Genomic DNA, 18,781 nt, shown 5'->3' with positions numbered 1-18,781 from the left:
AGAAGATTCTATGATTGTGTGAGACGCACAGCAATGCATCTACTGTCCTTCGAAAAAGCACAGTAAGACACAACGAGAATGTTTCTAATTTAGCCATACCTAAGGACAACCGTAGGGAATTCACCTGATACTTGTTGTTTCCTTAATCTTATTCTCTGAAACTGTTAATCTAACCACTAGTCCCTCCCAGATACATTTCAGGATTGATGCCTGCCACTCTGATTATCTCCTGACTGACGCATCACTCAGGGGATGAATCCATCAGATGGCATTTTCTTAGGAGACTTGGAGATTTCTGGGTCAGATGATCATAATTGCTGAGTGACACAAAAAGGCCAGAAACTGAGATTCTATTTCCTGTATTTAACTCAGATTATCATCAAACTTCACAATATCCCCTAGAGACTTATCCAGGTTTTTTCCTAGTGTAATTTATCCAGAAACATCAAATAACGCAATGCACTACAGACACAGATAATTATTCTAATAGTTCACGTCTCTCTCTATTAAAAAAAGCACTCCACACAAACAGTAAAAACTGCCGTACTGGATGAGAGCAAAGACCAACTGGTCAAGAATCTTAATAATAGCAAAACCTGATAGATGGTCAAGTAGGAGTTAGACATGTGCCCAGTAATGTCCCCAGAAAATGACCTGAGAACGTGACAGTCCAGGTCTGCCTGTAACAGCCACCTGCTCTGTGCGAGCCCATTTAGCTGCATTTTGAAATCATTCTCTTTTTGAACCTTCTCTTCTCCACAGTATTTTCTCGCAGTGACCTTCACAATCTTACCAGACGTTTTACAGAATACTTGAGACAGATTTAGAACTACAGAACTGTTAAATCATTTATAATTGAGAACCTTTTTAATTCCATTTTTTTATTTTATAAGTCTCTATCATCATCTCCCTCGTTTTTTTTGTTGTTGTTGTTTATTTTTAAATCAACTGTCCCTATAGGTAACAAGATTATTCCTCTTAACACTTTACTACCATTTTCCTTTTTACTTTAGCTATATCCTTTATAAGACAAAGCAAATGGAATGCCATACAAAACTCAAAATACAGATATAAAAGAAATATACTCAGTGTCATATTCTGTATTATTCTCTACTTCTTCAGTAATATCTGACATTTCATTTACCTTTTTCACCACTGCAGAGTATTAAGGTGATGTTTCCAGAGAACTATCAGTGACAACCCCAAAATCTCTTTCTGGAATAGAAACATTTCATTTATAGCCTATTGCTATATGCACACATGCAGGATTATCCTTCTAAATCTGTTCCTCATTCATTACTGTACAATGAATGTCACCAGCTATTTTTATGCTCAGTCATTCACTTTTGTCTGCTGTCCTCTGCAGCTAGTTAACCTGAAAATAAAAATAATTAAAAATAAAAATCAATTACGTGCCTCTGCCTCACAGCTTCCCCTCCCCCGCTGATCATTCACAAACACAACCTCCTGGGAATCCAGTCTGGGTTCAAGAGATCTGTTTTAATCAATGGAAAATCTACAAAATATCCATCCCCTTTATCTCACGGCACCATTAATTTAACAGCCTTTGATCCAGGACTCATTATTTTCAAAGACTTCTGTAATTTTGTCGACCTGACGACCACATGTTTCCAATGCAGATTTTTATCTGCACGTTCCCTGTTTTCGAAGAAGTCTGGAGCACCTGCAAATCTTTATTTTCCATTTAAAAACACAAGCTGACATCTCTCCAAAATATCTGTTTATCCATCCACCTGTTAATTCTTTTTTAATAATAAAGAATTTCTCAGAGTTTGTACAATAAGGAAATCAGACCTGCTCAGCTGTGGCCTCAGAGAATACAGCTTAGCTCATCCTAAAAAGGGAATTGTATTTGCCTTTTAAAAAATTTTTATTCTACAAATATCCAGACAGTTCAAATAAAAAGGTCACGCACAACTCTGCAGACAGTTCAGCCATATCATACACAAGTTCCTTAAGAAATCCTGAATAAATGTCATCTCCTATTGATCACCTGGGCCTGTTACCACGTTAATTTAAATTCTGTTCTATTGACACCTGAATATTTTTTTTTTTAATACAGTAAAATAAGTTGTAAGAACTACTCCACGCTCAAAGGTAGGACAGCCCTGCCTGGTTTTCTTTGCTGAGAGACAGGCATCTACTTTGGCATTACACACTTACCTGGGGATATAGTCCAAGATCTGCACTGTCACCATTTTGAACAGTGCTATACTACAGCCAGTTTGCATACTACTTGATTTAGCATCTCACTCCTCAACTGCTGCTCTGTGATGAGGCTTAATGTGCTAAAATTCTAAATAGCTTTACACACAATTTTCCCCCATGGTGTTCATCTTTTGAAAAGTGTAACAAAAACAACAGAGTTAAAAAAAAAATAAAAGCAGTACTAAAGAGAAGTAATAAGAGTTTTAAAATAATATAAACTGCTTTCCAGCTTCCAAATAACAGTTTAAAGCATTACAGTAAACGTTGAATAAGAGATTCTGTGACGTATTTTGACATTTTCAAGTATAATACAAACATTGTTGCTATGCTTTTTGCATAGGAAATACTCATTTATTACCCTGATTTGGCAATTACATCATGTCCCACTAAGCTTTTAAAATTATTATTATATTAATATCCTTCTCTAAAATTCAGTTTTCTCTCTAAGTTTGTCTGGCTTCAGTTTCCCAACTTAGAATACAGATGCCTTTTTCTATAAAATAAAAAAAGCTTTCTAGTTTCTGAAATCTATATATGTATAGTGTATATATGTATAGTGACCAAATCATCTCCTGACTTTCCTTTGGATAAACTACGGAGAGGTTCTTAAGTTTCTCATTTTAAAGCAGGTCTTCCTGAATAAAACCTACAGTTGTAATCCCTTTTCTGAATACTCCAAATTTACCAGGACCCCTTTTCAGACCAGGATTTCAAACTGGAGACTGTACACACTACAGACCGAATGCAGAGTTTCCCCTCTCTCCCTCTCCAAAAGGAAAGTTGACTCCCTTCGTGCCTGCTACATCACACTGTGTAGTCAAATCTAGTTAGTTATCTAAGTTATCTGAGAAAAACATCTACAATTTACTTACTAAATTAAGTTTGCTGTGCACAAGAAGCACAAGCAATCTTCACTCTGCTCCCTACTCTGTTATAAAAAACAAATGGGAGGGACAAGATACAGGTTGCTGAGCTAACAGGCATCAGTCTTAGAATAACGATTTTAAATAAGGAAATAAAACACACCGTAAGGAGCACTAAAAAAGAGAATAGAGGAGGAGAGGCCAGAAGACTCATCTAAAACATTCCCACGGTACAGCAGTTTCCAGTAAACACCACACAAAGCAGTGGGAAGAACTGGAAAATTCCATGGTCAAAGAAAAATCCTGTGCTATTCCTGCATCCCATAAAATATGTGAAGTCATATTAGAAGACTGACACAGCTACATAGATACTAGTCTCTAACAATAATACTAACTGCAACATAGCTTAAAAACCAACAGTAAGTTAAAAAAAATAAGACTCAGAAGGACTACAAGGGCATGAAAAAGAATAAGCATTTATATGTTACCAGTGTCAAAACAAAATTTAAACTATTTTGTCCTCTTCTTTTCTATGAAAAACACAGATAAGGTGATCTGTTTTTATTTAAATCACTGCTTATATGTATCATTTCACATAAGAGACTTGCAAGGGACTAGAATATGCATTGGAAACAGTTTAACGGAGCAAAAGACTGAGAATTCATAAATGCTAAGATCAGCTTACAAGAGAAACAAAATGAGCCATAAATGTCTGGAGAACACATCAGCTCAACTATATCCTCATGTGCAGCAAAATACAAAAGAACTCTAAGAGCAGCAAATGCAGAGAGACAAGCTGTAGAGCAAGCCTGATACATCAAAGAAATGGGCTACAGGCAGCCAGATGAAATTCAATACTGACAACCAAAGTCACATGGAACAGCAATAAACAGCACAGAGACATCCTGAGGAATACCAAGCTGCGAAACAAGTCCAGAAGTACTTGGGTTGGTGGCAAATATTTATTTGTAAATTGTAAGAGATAAACACAGAAGGGAATCCTTGCCCTACACTGACTGCAGTCATTCAGACTGCCTTTTTGATACTGTGCCTTGTGCGTGTCTGCGTGTGTGTGCACACAAAACCCTGACAGATGGAAGGGAGCTTAAGTCTTTCAAAAATCAAGTCACAGAATTGTACATGTTTTGGGATCCCTTACAGTTTTTTAGAGGATGAAACCACCACATGCTCAGGGTACATGAGAGGATCTTAAAAAAAGGCAGGAAAAGAGGATCACAACCTACTGCAAGAAGTCCCTCCTCCTACCTCACCTCGCCAAATTAAAATGACTAATAGTATTTCTTAAATGCATGTCAATGTGGAACAGGTGGCTTCTACCCACCAGAAAATAAGAATCAGCCGCATTGGTCAAATGGAGATTAAAACATCACTTTAAGAACTTTAGCATATACTCTAGCAGCAGCTTCCAGAGGTAATGTTTGTAAAACGTCAATGAGGTACAGAGAACGTGTGCAGCTCAGGAGAGTCTGGAAGCACTGTTGGGCTTATTGGAGTCCAAGCAGTTCCTGGAAGAAACTCAAGCCTGATGCAAGAGGTGAGCACTTGAAGTGGCCAGTGATGATCCCAAGTAAACAAACATACAGTTTAAAAGACACTGCAGCTTTCTGAGTATATCAAAGAGTAGACTTTTTTCTAATGATGGACTACTTTCAGGGAGAATATTGACCTGATTTATTTTGACTGGTGTAGAAATGACTGTTGCTGATGCTACTTCGGGCAAAACCAGAAAAGACAGATCCTTTCTGAGCTTCCTTAGCAGATAGCACAAGGTTATCAGTCCTTGATGTGAAACAGGATGGCTCCTATCCATTTTGTAAGGAACAAACTGGAGGGACTGAGAGTGCTGGCTTAACATGAACATGGCATCTGACAGGGCCGTCACATCCTTCTCAAAGTTTACTGATGTATTTGATACTATTCTTGTTGCTGTTGCCTGTATCCCTGAGACAAGCATTGCAACTATGGTGCCCTTTCAGACTTACACCTGCTAGATATTCATTACAGTGCTTGTTTAGCAAAGCAGTTGTTGCAGGAACAGCCCAAAATGATCAGAAGGATTTTTCTTGTCTTCTCATGGGAGAAATCTTTAAGCATATCTGAAATCTTATACAGAACTGTGCCATCATCACTTGAATGAAATTTGGGAAGGTACATTAGAAACAGCACTAAAGGAAGCATCCTTCCACAAGGGAGGAAAGCATCCTCCAGGACCCATCTGTTACAGAGCCATTATATAAGCAAAGTGTGAATGATGTGGTTACACTATATAAGCAAGGATGAGGCACTTCATTTCAATTGCACATGATATGCATCACATGGAAAAGGCTGATGTTTCCCTGATATTTTTGTCTCTTATGGATCTGTCCAAGTAATACAAAATAAACTGTACTGGAAATGCTTCGCATCATGCTTGTGCTTGAAGTTCAGGAAACAGTAGCATGACAAACATGAATTTGAACTCACTCCTGGGGAGAGTAGTGAAAGACACATTCTTCACACAGACTGTCAGCCCCTGCAATGGCAAAAGTTGTGTGCACAGCCCAAACGGGTACCCCTAGTCACAGAGTTCATGCCTTGCAAGGCATCTTTTATAAAGGGATCTACAGATGCACATATCTGCCATTTTACAACAGCTCCAGAGCATATGTGTCCTTCCATGCATGGAAGTATTTAGGAGACTGACTCAGTGTCAAGGTATAAGCAACAACAATACACAGTACTATATAGGTCTCAAGATGTATCAGCAGAATAAAGAAAACCGGTCTCAGAGATGGTAGAATAACATATATGAAACAGGAATCACTGGTTACAACATGACAAAAATTACACTATGAGGCTCAGATGAGGATAAGGAAGGAATAGAGAAATGCAAGTTACTTACTGGGGACTAGGAGGTTACTTAACATTGAACAGTTTACGCGTGGTAGGACCACTTCTGAGAACCGAAAATTCACCGAAAATTTTAACAAGTAGTTGTTATAAAGACAAATTCAAGTACCTCCTCTTTTGGAGTAGAGGGGAAAGCACTGGCCCCAACAGAGGTTCTAGAAAAGACAATCACGCCCTTCTGAAAAGAGACTGCACAGCTAGCCTGCACATAAAGATTTCAATTTATCTTGTTTTACAAGACAACAATTTCTCTCCTTGAGTTACTATAAATCCCAGAAAGGTTGTGGACACAAAGCTTAATACTCTGAGGTGCATATAAACTATAAGTGTCTTAAGCTGCACAACACCTGACATGTCAGCAGATCATTCTGAAAGTCAAAGTCATGTTTTCTAAAAACATCTAAGACATTTCTGTTGCATCAGCTTCTTTAAACTAAAAGAAACATCCTGCATATCCTTAATCATAATTCAGAGTGCTCTTACTGTTGTAGACCAAAATAGAAGAACAGGAAGAAGATGATGTCCATTTTGGATTTGGTGGTTCTGTCAGACAGTCATTTACTCAATAATTGTATTAACTGAAACATATACAGAAGCTTTGGCAGCAAAACAGAAATGCTATACCACAGGAGCTGTGTTAGAGCTGTTTAGGCAGCCGACAGCTGGTGAAAGACAGACTGGCCTGTGTTTGACTTTCAAAACACTTTGTCAATCAATACAAGCCTCAACTGAGAGGGCAACTATCACAATATAAAATAAATTAGCAAAGTTATGTAACAGACCTAAAGAGTCCTACCTCTATCACAGACTTCCATGCACTTGGCTTCATACAGCAAGGCCCTGTTAGTCCACCTGAGTTATTAGCTGAAGACAATGGATTAAGAGGGGATCCAGTGCCTGCCTTGCCTGAAGGTTCAGAGTCTGGGTCACAACGCAAGCAGAAAGCACAAAAACCCCCTGCAGTACCAGTAGCACTCCAAAAGCAAGACATTCTGTGTCCCCTTCTCCTTTGCTTACCAGATTTCTGAATCATTCCGGAAAACATAATTTTCTTGAGATACAGTGGAACAGAAACATGAAGTTCTGTTATCAGCTGTGAGACGCAACAGGTGGGAGAGAACAGGTGAAAGCAGAACCTAAAACCCCCGGGCAGCAAGCGGTGCCTGCAGGTCACCAGAGCACCACTTCAATTCTTACCATCACTGTCGTGTTGCCAGTGATTAACTAAAGTAACACCCTGCAGATGCCACCATTCCGGTGAGACGGGCTGAGGAAGGCAGCAGCACAGCCCCACTGGCTGACTGCATGGGAGAGAGAACTGGCTACAGCAGGGAACCAACATTACATGACTCATTATGTTTGTTCTTAAGATCTATAGATTTTAGTATGCTTTTAAAACTGCGTATCTCTTCTTACAATGTCAAGCAAGCTTCACAGTCTTGAGATGTTTCCATCTCCCATCTCCACTGTACACAGTTAGAAAGTGTCTACAAAATGACTAAAGGTTCCAGACATGGTCCCTTATGGCTTGAGGTTAAGTTGTCAAAAGTTTACTATTTCTCAGTTTATTGATTAGAACATATATTAATGCACTCCTCTTACAGAATTAATTCATACTGTTACAAATGTGTGATATTACATAGCTTAAAAAAAAAAAAATCAAAAATAAGGAGGAATCTTAATACAGTAAAATTCATGTTTAAATTTCAGAAGGTGCTTTCTTACACTTCAAATCATCCAAAGCAAATACAGATTGTTTCAAAGAGATGGGCCTGATTTGAAATCACTACTGCTTTGAATAATGGGTCAATCTTTTTGAAACACCCTGTACTATTTAAAGCTGCTTTCTCATGTGTTCATCACAACATTAGCAGCAATGATTTCCAGGCAACGTATGCCTAAATTTTATACTCAGGGAAAAGTCTGCAATAAAAAATGAACAATGACAACAGTTCTTCTACGTACTTACATAAACTTCCCTATAGTTACTCCTGTAAGTCCTTTCATCTTTACTGTATCACATCTTAAATAAAAAAAAAAGTATCACATAAAACAAATCCTTCAAGCAAAGAACTTCACATTCTGAAATGGCTGCCATAATGAAATCCCAGTTTCACTTGTAAACTCCAGGGGATGATAAAACAGCCACGCACCCACACCAAAGTTTAACACTGTTCATAAAACGTATCAGCCAATGTGACACATCCTGATATGCCCAAGATACTGCTGTCTAACCATCTCAACTTTTAGTTGCAGTATCTTCCTGATACAAATACCAGGTTTAATTTCATTTCTTACATTAAGGCCTCCCCCTGCTTTTTTTCTCTTTGCTTTTCAATATTAGCTTGTTCAATTAAACATCCACATACTACATCAGAACTGTTTTATCTCACATTTTTAGCATGTGCCTTAGTATTATGATCTGTATGTCTATAAATATATAAATACTTGAATATACCAGAATTACAGGAAGGATTGTAAATATTGCTGTAAGAAATCCTTTTTGCAGCTTCCAAACTGGCAAGATACAATTAAAAAAGGGGTAAGGGTAGAGGCTTGATTTTTTTTTTTAATCATTATCTTTTGAAAACACACCACCTCTATTTTATTGTCTGATTACATACAGCATTTTATAGATGTTAGAACTATTTTCATAATATATCAACGAATCTGATAACAATATTCTAGGAGTAATGACATATAGTTAAACTTTTATCAAGAGCCTAAGAGACACAAAGACAAGAAATGACTGGGCTCAAACTACTCACAGAAGCACATAAGCTCTGAAATTCAAGGTTTTTAAATGGATAAGTGTAGTTAGGCGGGGTTTTCTACCCCTCCTCCCTCTTTCCCCCCCCATTCCTAAAACCCAGTATAAATTAGTACAGTGTATTCAAAGAGCTAAACAATTTTTCCATATCAAATTCTGGAAGTATATGTCACTACATTCCATGCTAAGAATAGCCTAAATGAATTGCTGTCAGAACCAGTTTAATGCCACATGAGTTTCAGACAAATCAGTTTTCTGAATTAGTAGCACAACACAGGCCAAATACGACTGTCAGTTAAAACGCATTCGGAGACATGAGAGCTGTGTTCGCTGTCAAGAACAGGTGCTTCTCAGAGCTCTGGAAAGTCTTTGGGGGAAAGAATGGCCCCAGATACAATTGTCTTCGTTGATGCAATATGCACTCTCTTGTTAGGACAGCATTTGAAATTACCCAGTATTTTTCATTTGCATAACCGTATATTTACTAAGCTCATGACTTAGTTGTTCACCCTTGTGACAGCATCAATCTGGTGTCTGTTTGTTTTCATGCTTCCATTTTATGCCACAGCTTTGGCTTTTATTAAAGAAATTAATGAATTTGCTGACAAAAACTGAAAGACCAGCTTCTAATCAAATTCTCTAATTCTTCTAATTGGGTAACTAACTCCTCATCGCAGGGAATGCAGATGGAAGAAGGAAGATCCAATAAAGGCCTCAAACGCCGGAGCATGTTAAATCAGCCTCCCTGGACTCACAGGAGGCTGGTGTGCTTAGACGGCATCACTGCCCCCACAGCAGGTCACCACTGCCCATGGAACAGGTATTGACCCAGTGGGATGTACTGGTGCCCTATGGACACACTACAATGTCTGGTCATGGAACTCCTTGTTACTGAAGTAATGCAAAGTCTACAAGTCACTACAACCACTAGAAATTCCATGCAAAGCACCCTCAAGACCTTGGCTAGGCCAGGACACAAGCAGAGAGTCACAATGACCAAGTTACTGTCTTTGTTTCTATCTGTTCACATCATCTGTTTCCACTGCCTTTTTTTTTTTTTTTTTCCTATGAGAGATGGGTGATTTCAGTCTTCTAATAGCATTAAAAAGGGGTGATAATAGGAAATAAGGCACATTTAGGATTTGAAAATGGATTGCTAGTCTTCAGGGTCCTTTCAGTCCTGACTAGCCCCCCATGCCACAAGGCATTGGGGCACACAGGCATTCTTTTGCATAAGCCTAGAGATAAATATAGCAAAAAGTAGTGCTACTGTACCCATCACCAACTTCTGCCTTGCTTCTTTAGGGTGCAAGACCCCCTACTCAAAAAATAGCCCACTCCAAAAATCCAAGGTCCTTCTTTTACAGAAGTCCTCTCACCACATTGCTGGGGAGAAGGGACCCTGTTGCACCTCCCAGAGAAGAAGGGCATCCAGCCCAATCTTCAGCAGCTGTTTTTCTTTCACTGGTAACAAAGTGAACTAAGCAAGTATCACCATGCCACCCCACCCAAGAAGGCCAAGCAAATGAAAGAACAGCTAAAAATGGGTGCTACGTAGCAGATTCACAAGCGAAGCAGAAGACCAGTACTTTAAAAAACATCAGCTTGGTTTTGTAAGTTAAAAATCATGATGTCACATCATCATCACAAGTAGAATTTCAACAGACAAGGCTGGAGAAGTACATCATGTCCAATCATTTATCTGGCTCTGCAAACAACGTTATATTCAAGTGAGGGGGATGTATTTCAAACTAACAAATAGGAGTCGTCAAGAATTTTCAGAACACTACATCACACAACAAAAACTGAAGAGACCTGAAAAACAAAACTGCACCACAATGAGCAACCTTTAGATGTCTTTTTCCCTCCCTGAGGCTGGAGCAGCTGCAAGGGGTGGATAAGGCAGGAGGACAGTGCAGCATCTTTCCAGAGGAAGAAGCTTCAACAAGCTCTTCTGTTTTCAGTGTATTACATCTGAATTTGCTCATGAAGGTTTTTTTTTATAAGCACTTCGAAATACTTCATGATTTTTTCCCTCCTTCTGGCCATGAATATAAGCAGTTCTTTATAACAGAAGAACTGTCAGACTTATGAAAAAAATTGGCAGGCTTCCACAGAGGTAAGCTATCTTTTTCATGGCAGAAAAATAGAACAAAAACAGATATTCACAGAATCACAGCTTCGGTTTCAATGGATCTCAGTCTTTGTCTGGTCCGACCCCTACCGAAAGCAGAGGCTTTTCAGTATTCTATTTATCATCACATTTTTAGTACTGACTAGTCAGTCCAACTGCAAGCTTCAGGCCTTCCAATATTACTTGTTCAAGCACTAAACACAGAAGAGCAACCATAATATTTATTCACCAGGCTAATACTGTATATTTTGTCTTTTAAAAAATAACAGTACTTAAAGGCTGTTATGTCTAACTAATGCATCACTTAAGAGTTGTATAATGACCCATTACAGAAACTACAGGATCCTTCTTTGACATATTTGCAACAAGAAAAATAAAATTCTCTAAGATTTTCTATTCAATGTTTATTCTCAGTTCCCAAGCAAAAATCAGACAACAATAACCAGACCTTCCAAGGAAGTGCCAGTTTATCATCTTTGAAACAATTACCAACAGATATAACATATCTTAATAATATTACAGTATCTGAGGGTAACAAATATTACTTTTTTTTTCTTTTTTTTTTTTAAACAAGGTTTTGTAGTACTTCAGGTTGTATGACATCAAGAACCCAATCATTCTTAACTAAAGCTGAATTTAGCTCGACAGTAAGCAAAATAAATCTAATCTCACATTTTAAACAACGCTGACATCTCAGCATTCTTTGTTGTATTATCCAAAGAGATACTCATGTGCTAATGCTAGTAAGTTTAAACTCCTCTCAATATCAACCTTAAGAACTCACCCCAAAATCCAGAGACTTGAAATCTGACTTGCTTCCTTTTACCTGACTTTCAGTGATCCCTGAAAACATCACTTAGAGCAGAACGACAGTCAAGTTGAAAAACATCAAGTTTTTCTTACAGACTGCACTATAAAATGTATATTCTATACGCAAAGAAGGCATTCCTTAATCTTATTTATGGATTACTAGCAGCCAAAATACCCAGAAAATGGATACAGACTAGAATTGTTGTGCTACATATAACTAAGACTTCAAATTATTTATTGTTTTAAATAAAATTCCTTAACCAGGAAATATGTGGTCTTTATTTTAATTGTTATCTTACTACACCTATGAAATTGATATTTCTTACTATGTTATTCCCCTCTAGGGCTCGGCAGTAGAATGCAAACTACATTTTTCAGTATTTCATTAAAATACCTCACATTTAAACTTCTTAGAGGCTTACCATTTGCAACTTAAAAAAAATTTCTCACGTAAGTGCTTCCATTTTCATGCTTTAATGCTAAAAGTTATACAGAGCTCTGTAAAATACGAAAATGAAAGTAGACAGAAAATGCCATTCATGAATCAGAGATCATACAAAAGCATGCATATTTAAAGAGATTGTTTTCTGGTTACTTGCTAGTCAGAAATAGCATGCAGACACAATAATTTCAACAAGTGGCATATTACCTGGGTGGAGCTGGCAGCAACAGAAATGCAGTCAATGAAACCATGTCTCCGAGTGAAAAATGCAACTATCTGCTGCCAACGGGAAGGCTCGGTCCGTAACTCGTCTGTGGAGCCTTTCTTTGCCCACTGCTTCTGCTTTGGGCCTACAGAACTGTGGCCTGAGCTAGTGTTGCCTCGATTGGCGCGAGAATAGAGGAGTGTGTTATTTCCGAAAATGTAATTCATCTCTGCAGCTCTGCAGGTGGTTGCCAGGCAGTCTTACTTCCCTACCAGCTGCTGAGTGGTGAATGAGCAGAAAAAAAAAAATGCAGATAGAATTACAGCAGCATCGCTTACAAACCAGGAAAACAAAATTCTTGCTAGCTGATGCTATTTTTCTTCCTGGCTTTTCCAGCCCTGCATCCCTTCTCTACCTGTGATTACTATGACTAACATAATCTTGAGAAATTTAAAAAAAGCAAACAAATGTTTTCCTTATTTTTCCTTTTTCAGAACCTGCAGGATCGAAAGCTTGTTCTCCCTTCCTAGCTGACAACAGATTTTTAAGAGAAACTGGGTAGCAGGTACAGTACAACATTACAAATTCACAGCTATGAGGATGGTGGTGCATGATAACAGCTACTGGGTGGAGAGAGCACGGATCAAAAATAACCAAGTTTCAATCACTGCCTGCAGTAAGATCCAATCGCATCTTTCCTCCTCCTTGCTTGCATAAATTATAAACCTGAAGCGAAGCAAAGAGGGAGCATTTGGTTCAACTGCACTTCACTGATTCTATCTTTCTGAAAATGTTTCACAGAGTAAAAAGGCCTTAACAGTACATTCGGGAAAAAAAAAAAAATCAAGGAAGAAGTGTTTGCTGCTTTCTTGTTTCCCCCCTCCTTAGGCCATAAAACAGCTATAGAGGGAAGATACCACTGTGCCACACTACAGTACTTCTGTGCTGAGTATCAGTGGGTGTCTAGTGGGTTTTTTTTCTTGTGGGGGTTTTCTGGGGGCTTGGCTTGTTTCTTTAACCAGTGAGAAGATTCAGGATTAAACACCAGAAGTCACCACTCTGTTGTTCTTATTCTATTATTAATGTGCCTGGATTGTAACACCTATTTCCAAAATTCCAAACACAAAACCAGTAACTAATACAAAAATAACGTTACTTCTCAAAAGTACAAAAAAACCAGCAAAAAATATAATTCTTATTTTGCACTAACAAATTTTCAATAAAATTACTTTGATTTCCAACGCAAATCACAAGAATATTGCTGCTATAGGTGGGCAATTTCTCTGCTCTCTTCACAGTTACAAAGGAGAATAATATCGTAAATACTGAAAAGACTGCAAGAATTCAAGTTACTTTACAGAATGCACCTTTAAATTTTTACAGTAAACTATTTTAAGAAAAATCCTCCAGCTCACATGAAAGAGATTACTCAGGAAATCAGTTAAGCGTCAAGGTTTTCAGGACAAACTTGCCTCCAGAAATCCAACAAAAAGTTATCAAAACTGTTTGTGGTATATTTCTATACAAAAAGCTCTAAGAGTCACAACCATAACAAACCGGGGCAAACATTTTCAAAATAAAGAAAACATTCAATATGATGAACGAAGACAGAAGAGTTCTTACAACACTGCCACAAGTTACAACATCATGAGTCTAAAAATCCACTGACTCATGATGTGCATTTTAGTGGGGATTACCAAATTCCCCCATCCACTTTTTTTCTGGTGCAATATACATTTCTACTTAAATTCTTACTGACAGCTATCCTATTCTGTGTAACCATTTTTTTCCTGACAGCTTACATTACAGGCAGAAATAACAATACGTACATTAATTAAAAAGTGTAGTAATAGGATCAATGCACCATTCACTCCTAGTCATTAGTAGAGCGCAATAATGTATCACATACAAATATTTCAAGTACATCTTTCAGATACACTTTATTAATATCCATAAAATACAATGGCTTATCAGTGTAAATCATATGAAACTCTGTCTGACTTGTGCAGTGTCCTCAAAGCTATGTTCATAAGATACATAATGGAGGTAAATGTCTGAGACATAACAGATGCAATGACCCATTTAAATAGACAAGCTTTTCATGGGAAGATTGCAGCCCTACCTCTTTCCAGATTTGAAGAAAATAATTAGTCAGAAAAATGCCTATGAACTTATTACTGGAGAAATTCCTTAATCCCTGACTATGACTGAAGATGTTTGGAATAAACTACAGATTACGTGCCTTGAATTCCAAGTCTTTTTATAAAGAGTCAAAGTAAAAACATTTTTTTTCTGATTTTCTTCATGTGGCCTTGAATGTCAATGCTGTTGTACATTTTAAAAGATCTGAGCACAAAAGAATATTAGTATAACTTTCAAAAACAATTTTAATAATTCGACATGTATGAGACACGTATCTCCACAGGCTTCAAACCGAGTCACACGGGAGAGTATTGTTTGAAACTCCAAAAAGGAAACACCACAATACATGAACAAGCACTGTACCAAGTACTTATATTTCTAGCTGTTCCATCAATCTGTCTGAAGATGAGATTGTCTGCTGCGTTTTAATTTTCTTTCAAGGATGATTCCCACCCGCCCAACGATCAACTGTGGCATCACTGACAGAGACTAGAAATCAGTACTTCAGGAAAGGCTCATATGGACAAAAACCTTCCTTAAAGTGAGGCTACAATGATCTCATTTCAACAGAGAAAGAAATCCAGAAAAGTACTTCAGGAAGAGGTTATGCAATCATGCTGCTGAGCCAAGCCGGCAATCTGTGTCACCTACACTCCATATGGATATTAATGGTATTGAGCAAGATTTGCTGACGCCTAAGAAGGCACAGTTGCAGTTATTTCTAGAAGGAGCCTGTACTGTGGTGATGAGACATATCCTGATTTTTACAAGTTACAAAGTAACCCAAAGATAAAGGCATGTCATAACTCTAGAGATTATACAACATGAGGATAATGCAAAGGAGGTCAGTATACAGCTGAGAAAACAATGGATGGAGGTCGGGGCGGAGGGGGAGACGGGACGACACCAAACCACAAACAAAAAGGCTTGTTTCAACTCAACGAGCATTCAAACATGTACAAGGAGAAATGGGAGAAAGTGCTATTTGGACCGAAAAAGATGTACCCAGAGAAAGGAGAGAATTTAAGAATCATCTATATAGAAGTGGTATCTGAAATTGCACCTGTGAGTGACGGCCTGTGGAGCCAGGAGGTACAACAGGGGTCTGCCCAGGGAACCTCAGCAAGCCCTAAAGGGCGCTGAGAGCTTCAGCCATCGCTTTTTCATATTCTGGATGTTGAACCAAAACCAAACACCACAGCAAAACAAAAACACCTCTGTTCACTGTGAGGCAAGAATTGATTATATAAAAACAAAACAAAAATAACAACCAACACATAATTAAGATTTCTATATTAGTACACATACCTTTCTACAGCTTAATAAATTTACTGAAAGATGTATCTGGATCTGTAGCAGATGTAGAGTAATATTATTTGTTCTGTGGCCAGTTAACAAGGTGTAGTAATTACAGTGGTTACCGAACTTCAAAATTAGCATCAAACATTTGCAATAAGGTTGCTCTGATTTTGTACCTGAACCAATTCTTATTATCAGCTTGCTGAGACAAGTTCAAATATGACATAATACCATATTTTAACCTCAAGGTAAAGTTTTCCTGCACATACCTTACAAACAGCATGCGTACCTTGAAATTAAAAGTGCACAGCAACAATTGTTTGTATATACAAACTGCAGTTATATCTCAATTACCCACTTTAAACAACAATTAAACCCCTGAAGCATTTTAAGTGTCTTATGTTAGTTTTATTGCTATCCAACTAAACAGAATATTGGCTAAAATAAGCACAGACCCTACAAGAATAAACTGATACACTTAATAGAGAAAATTCAAGAATGACCTAAAATAATGGCAAGGACTCACTTTCAGTAGCACTTAGGTTTTTACCAAAAAAAAAAAAAGTTACAAAAGAATGTGCAGAATTCAATTCAAATACTCAGATATAGACTTTTCAACTTTAAATATCCATGCAGGGGAACAAAAATCACTGGTGAAAAATGTAGATACAAATTCACATTAACTTTTTAGACTTTTCAGAATTCTATTTGTAATAAAATTTTACACACATAACAAATTTAAGTCTCATCAACAAGCATATGCAATGTTTTAAGCCAAAGCCCAGTAGTACACTACTCAAATTGGACACTGAAAAAATAAATCATTAACCCTTTCTGCTACGATGTTAGAAAGCGCAGCTTAGTCTTAAGATACAGGACAGAAAGGATAGCCCTTAATCAAGTGTGATTTACATAGCCAATAAAAAGCAGATGTTTTACTGCTGAAACTACCTTATAAGTAAACACCCCAGCACGATTATTCTATAATGATTCATTTTAGTATAAATATTGAACAAAAAAGACTACTACACTATTACTCATATGACACCTCAGCCAACCTACCAAGCTGTGCAGATTAAACCGCCTGGTCTTCCATAGCCTGTTCATGAATCTCCGGCCCATCTTTTTGGCACGCCAGACCGATAAAAACATCCTGTGTTTAATGCAAGTTTCTTTAGGCTTTCTGCAGTCATAAAAATGAACCTGACTGCACCAAGAGCTCAGGGGAAATCTCGGGAAAAAAAAGAGTATAACCAGTTATTAAGACTTGATGTTGATTACTGTATCTTAGGTTGTTCTAATGTTTGGATTAATCCACAGTCCATCTGTTACAGTTTTTCTTTCTCGTCTCTGTTGACAAGAATTTGTTGAACAGATCCATACTGAGCAAGGGGCAGATTTGGTCAAGTGCTTCTTACTACAATACACAAACTGATGCCTTTGCACATACTTGTGTGAAAAATGCAGTTGTGATTCGTGCTAAGATGTTTAATGTTTACAGGTATAACCAAATGAGGCACGGACTCTGAACTTGGAAAAGGGAAAGGTGGTTAAGTTCTATGTAAAAAGTTATGAAACTTGTTTAGGAAGTTATATCGATAGAGGGAACTAACATTTTAAGGGTTAAGCAACTATATAATAAGGGCCTACTAACAAGGGAACATTTTAAACCACATAATTAATATCTAGTTTAGAGCTATATGTAACTAATTGTGCTAAAAAAAGCAGGACTTCATTAAATGCCGAGATAAGAAGTTTTACAGCACCAGCTGCAACCTTGAAGAGACAAGATAGCCAAGATTTACAGCAAAAAAGGGGGCGCCAGTCTGGTTTCAGTCGGTTTGGTAGCTTGGGTTCCAGCCAGTTCCTCCCAATGAGCCAAAGGTACAAAGTCCACTGTGACAAAGCTGAAGGAGCCTTCATCCAAAGACCCCTAAAGACCCTTCCTCAAATTCACCAAGTGACACTGCGCAGGCGCAACAGGGGAGGGTCAAGGAGGGGAATATGTAAATGGTTATCTGAGACTCATTTTAATAAAAAAAGCGGGAAAGGTCATGAATATGTATAGGCGTTTCTGGGGTCATTATGAATATGTAATACCATACTGTATTTAAGCACACTTCTTATTGTTAAAAGTGTGCGCGTTGGGTGGAGTGAATCCCCCGCGCACCCAGCTCTGTTTTGCTTATGCTCTAATGAACACGTGTTTAAGGAATACAAGGAATTGGATTAAATGTTGCTATCCATAGAAAAAGCATAAGTTATTTATTTCACTTGTATATTCTTCAATTACAGGAAGTTTAAAAACAGTAAGCTACCAAAAGGCATTCTAATTAAAGATTGTAGAGCACCTCCTCTCAGGAGTGACCACCAGAGTATGATGTTAGTCTGAAACTGAGTATTTCTGTGGGTGCATTCAAGTTTTTCTTATAATTTCCACTATTCTAGGTACACTCCTAACTCCAGGAGTACTATCATCCTGCTGATGATGTCAAAGTTTTAGAAAGGTCTCCATTTAAAAACAGATAATATATTGCAACTTTCTCACTATCATAAATATCAAACAATCTTGCAAATTACATGTCATCTGATCTTTAATTTCTACATGGAAACAGCCTTGTCATCTTCAGAGTAATCTCACCTACCTGATTAGACAGCACCATGATTCAGGAAATAATATAAACAAGAAAACGTACAGGGGCAAAGAGGAAATCACAACTACTTAGCTAACTTTGAACAAGCTTCACAGCTCCTCAAATCAAAGACTGTCAGTTCTTTCTGCGAGCAGAAAAACTCTTCTAATGAACAGAGAAGTCTCTTTTAACAGAAGCTCCACAAAACCTAAGAGACTTCTCAGCAAGCACTTGAGGGAATGGGCAAAACTGGAGGGAAGATGTACCAGGAGATAAAGAGAAGGCAGACTGTTAAGCTTAGCAGCACAAGGTTCATGTTCACAGGGGGAGGCCCTACTGCACTA

At 37.8% G+C, this 18,781-nt stretch overlaps 1 protein-coding gene across 9 annotated transcripts in view; it reads right to left on the bottom strand.

Annotated features, from left to right (window-relative positions):
• The window catches only part of DLG1 (discs large MAGUK scaffold protein 1), a gene marked incomplete at its 5' end in the record, with an annotated part of 153,988 nt that overhangs the window by 72,855 nt on the left and 62,352 nt on the right, over positions 1–18,781 (bottom strand). For 2 of the 9 annotated variants that reach the window (XM_082056858.1, XM_082056859.1), the window contains one exon: positions 12,366–12,590. The exons of the other annotated variants lie outside the window; for them this stretch is intronic. In XM_082056858.1, the coding sequence (XP_081912984.1) occupies positions 12,366–12,590 (225 nt within the window). Of the gene's footprint in view, positions 1–12,365; positions 12,591–18,781 lie in introns of those variants that run through there. 9 annotated transcript variants of the gene reach the window in all.

The sequence above is a fragment of the Streptopelia decaocto genome (assembly GCF_964273445.1).
Source record: "Streptopelia decaocto genome assembly, chromosome: 6".
In the NCBI taxonomy this organism is placed as follows: Eukaryota; Metazoa; Chordata; class Aves; order Columbiformes; family Columbidae; genus Streptopelia; species Streptopelia decaocto.
This window is presented reverse-complemented; position numbering and strand designations above follow the sequence as displayed.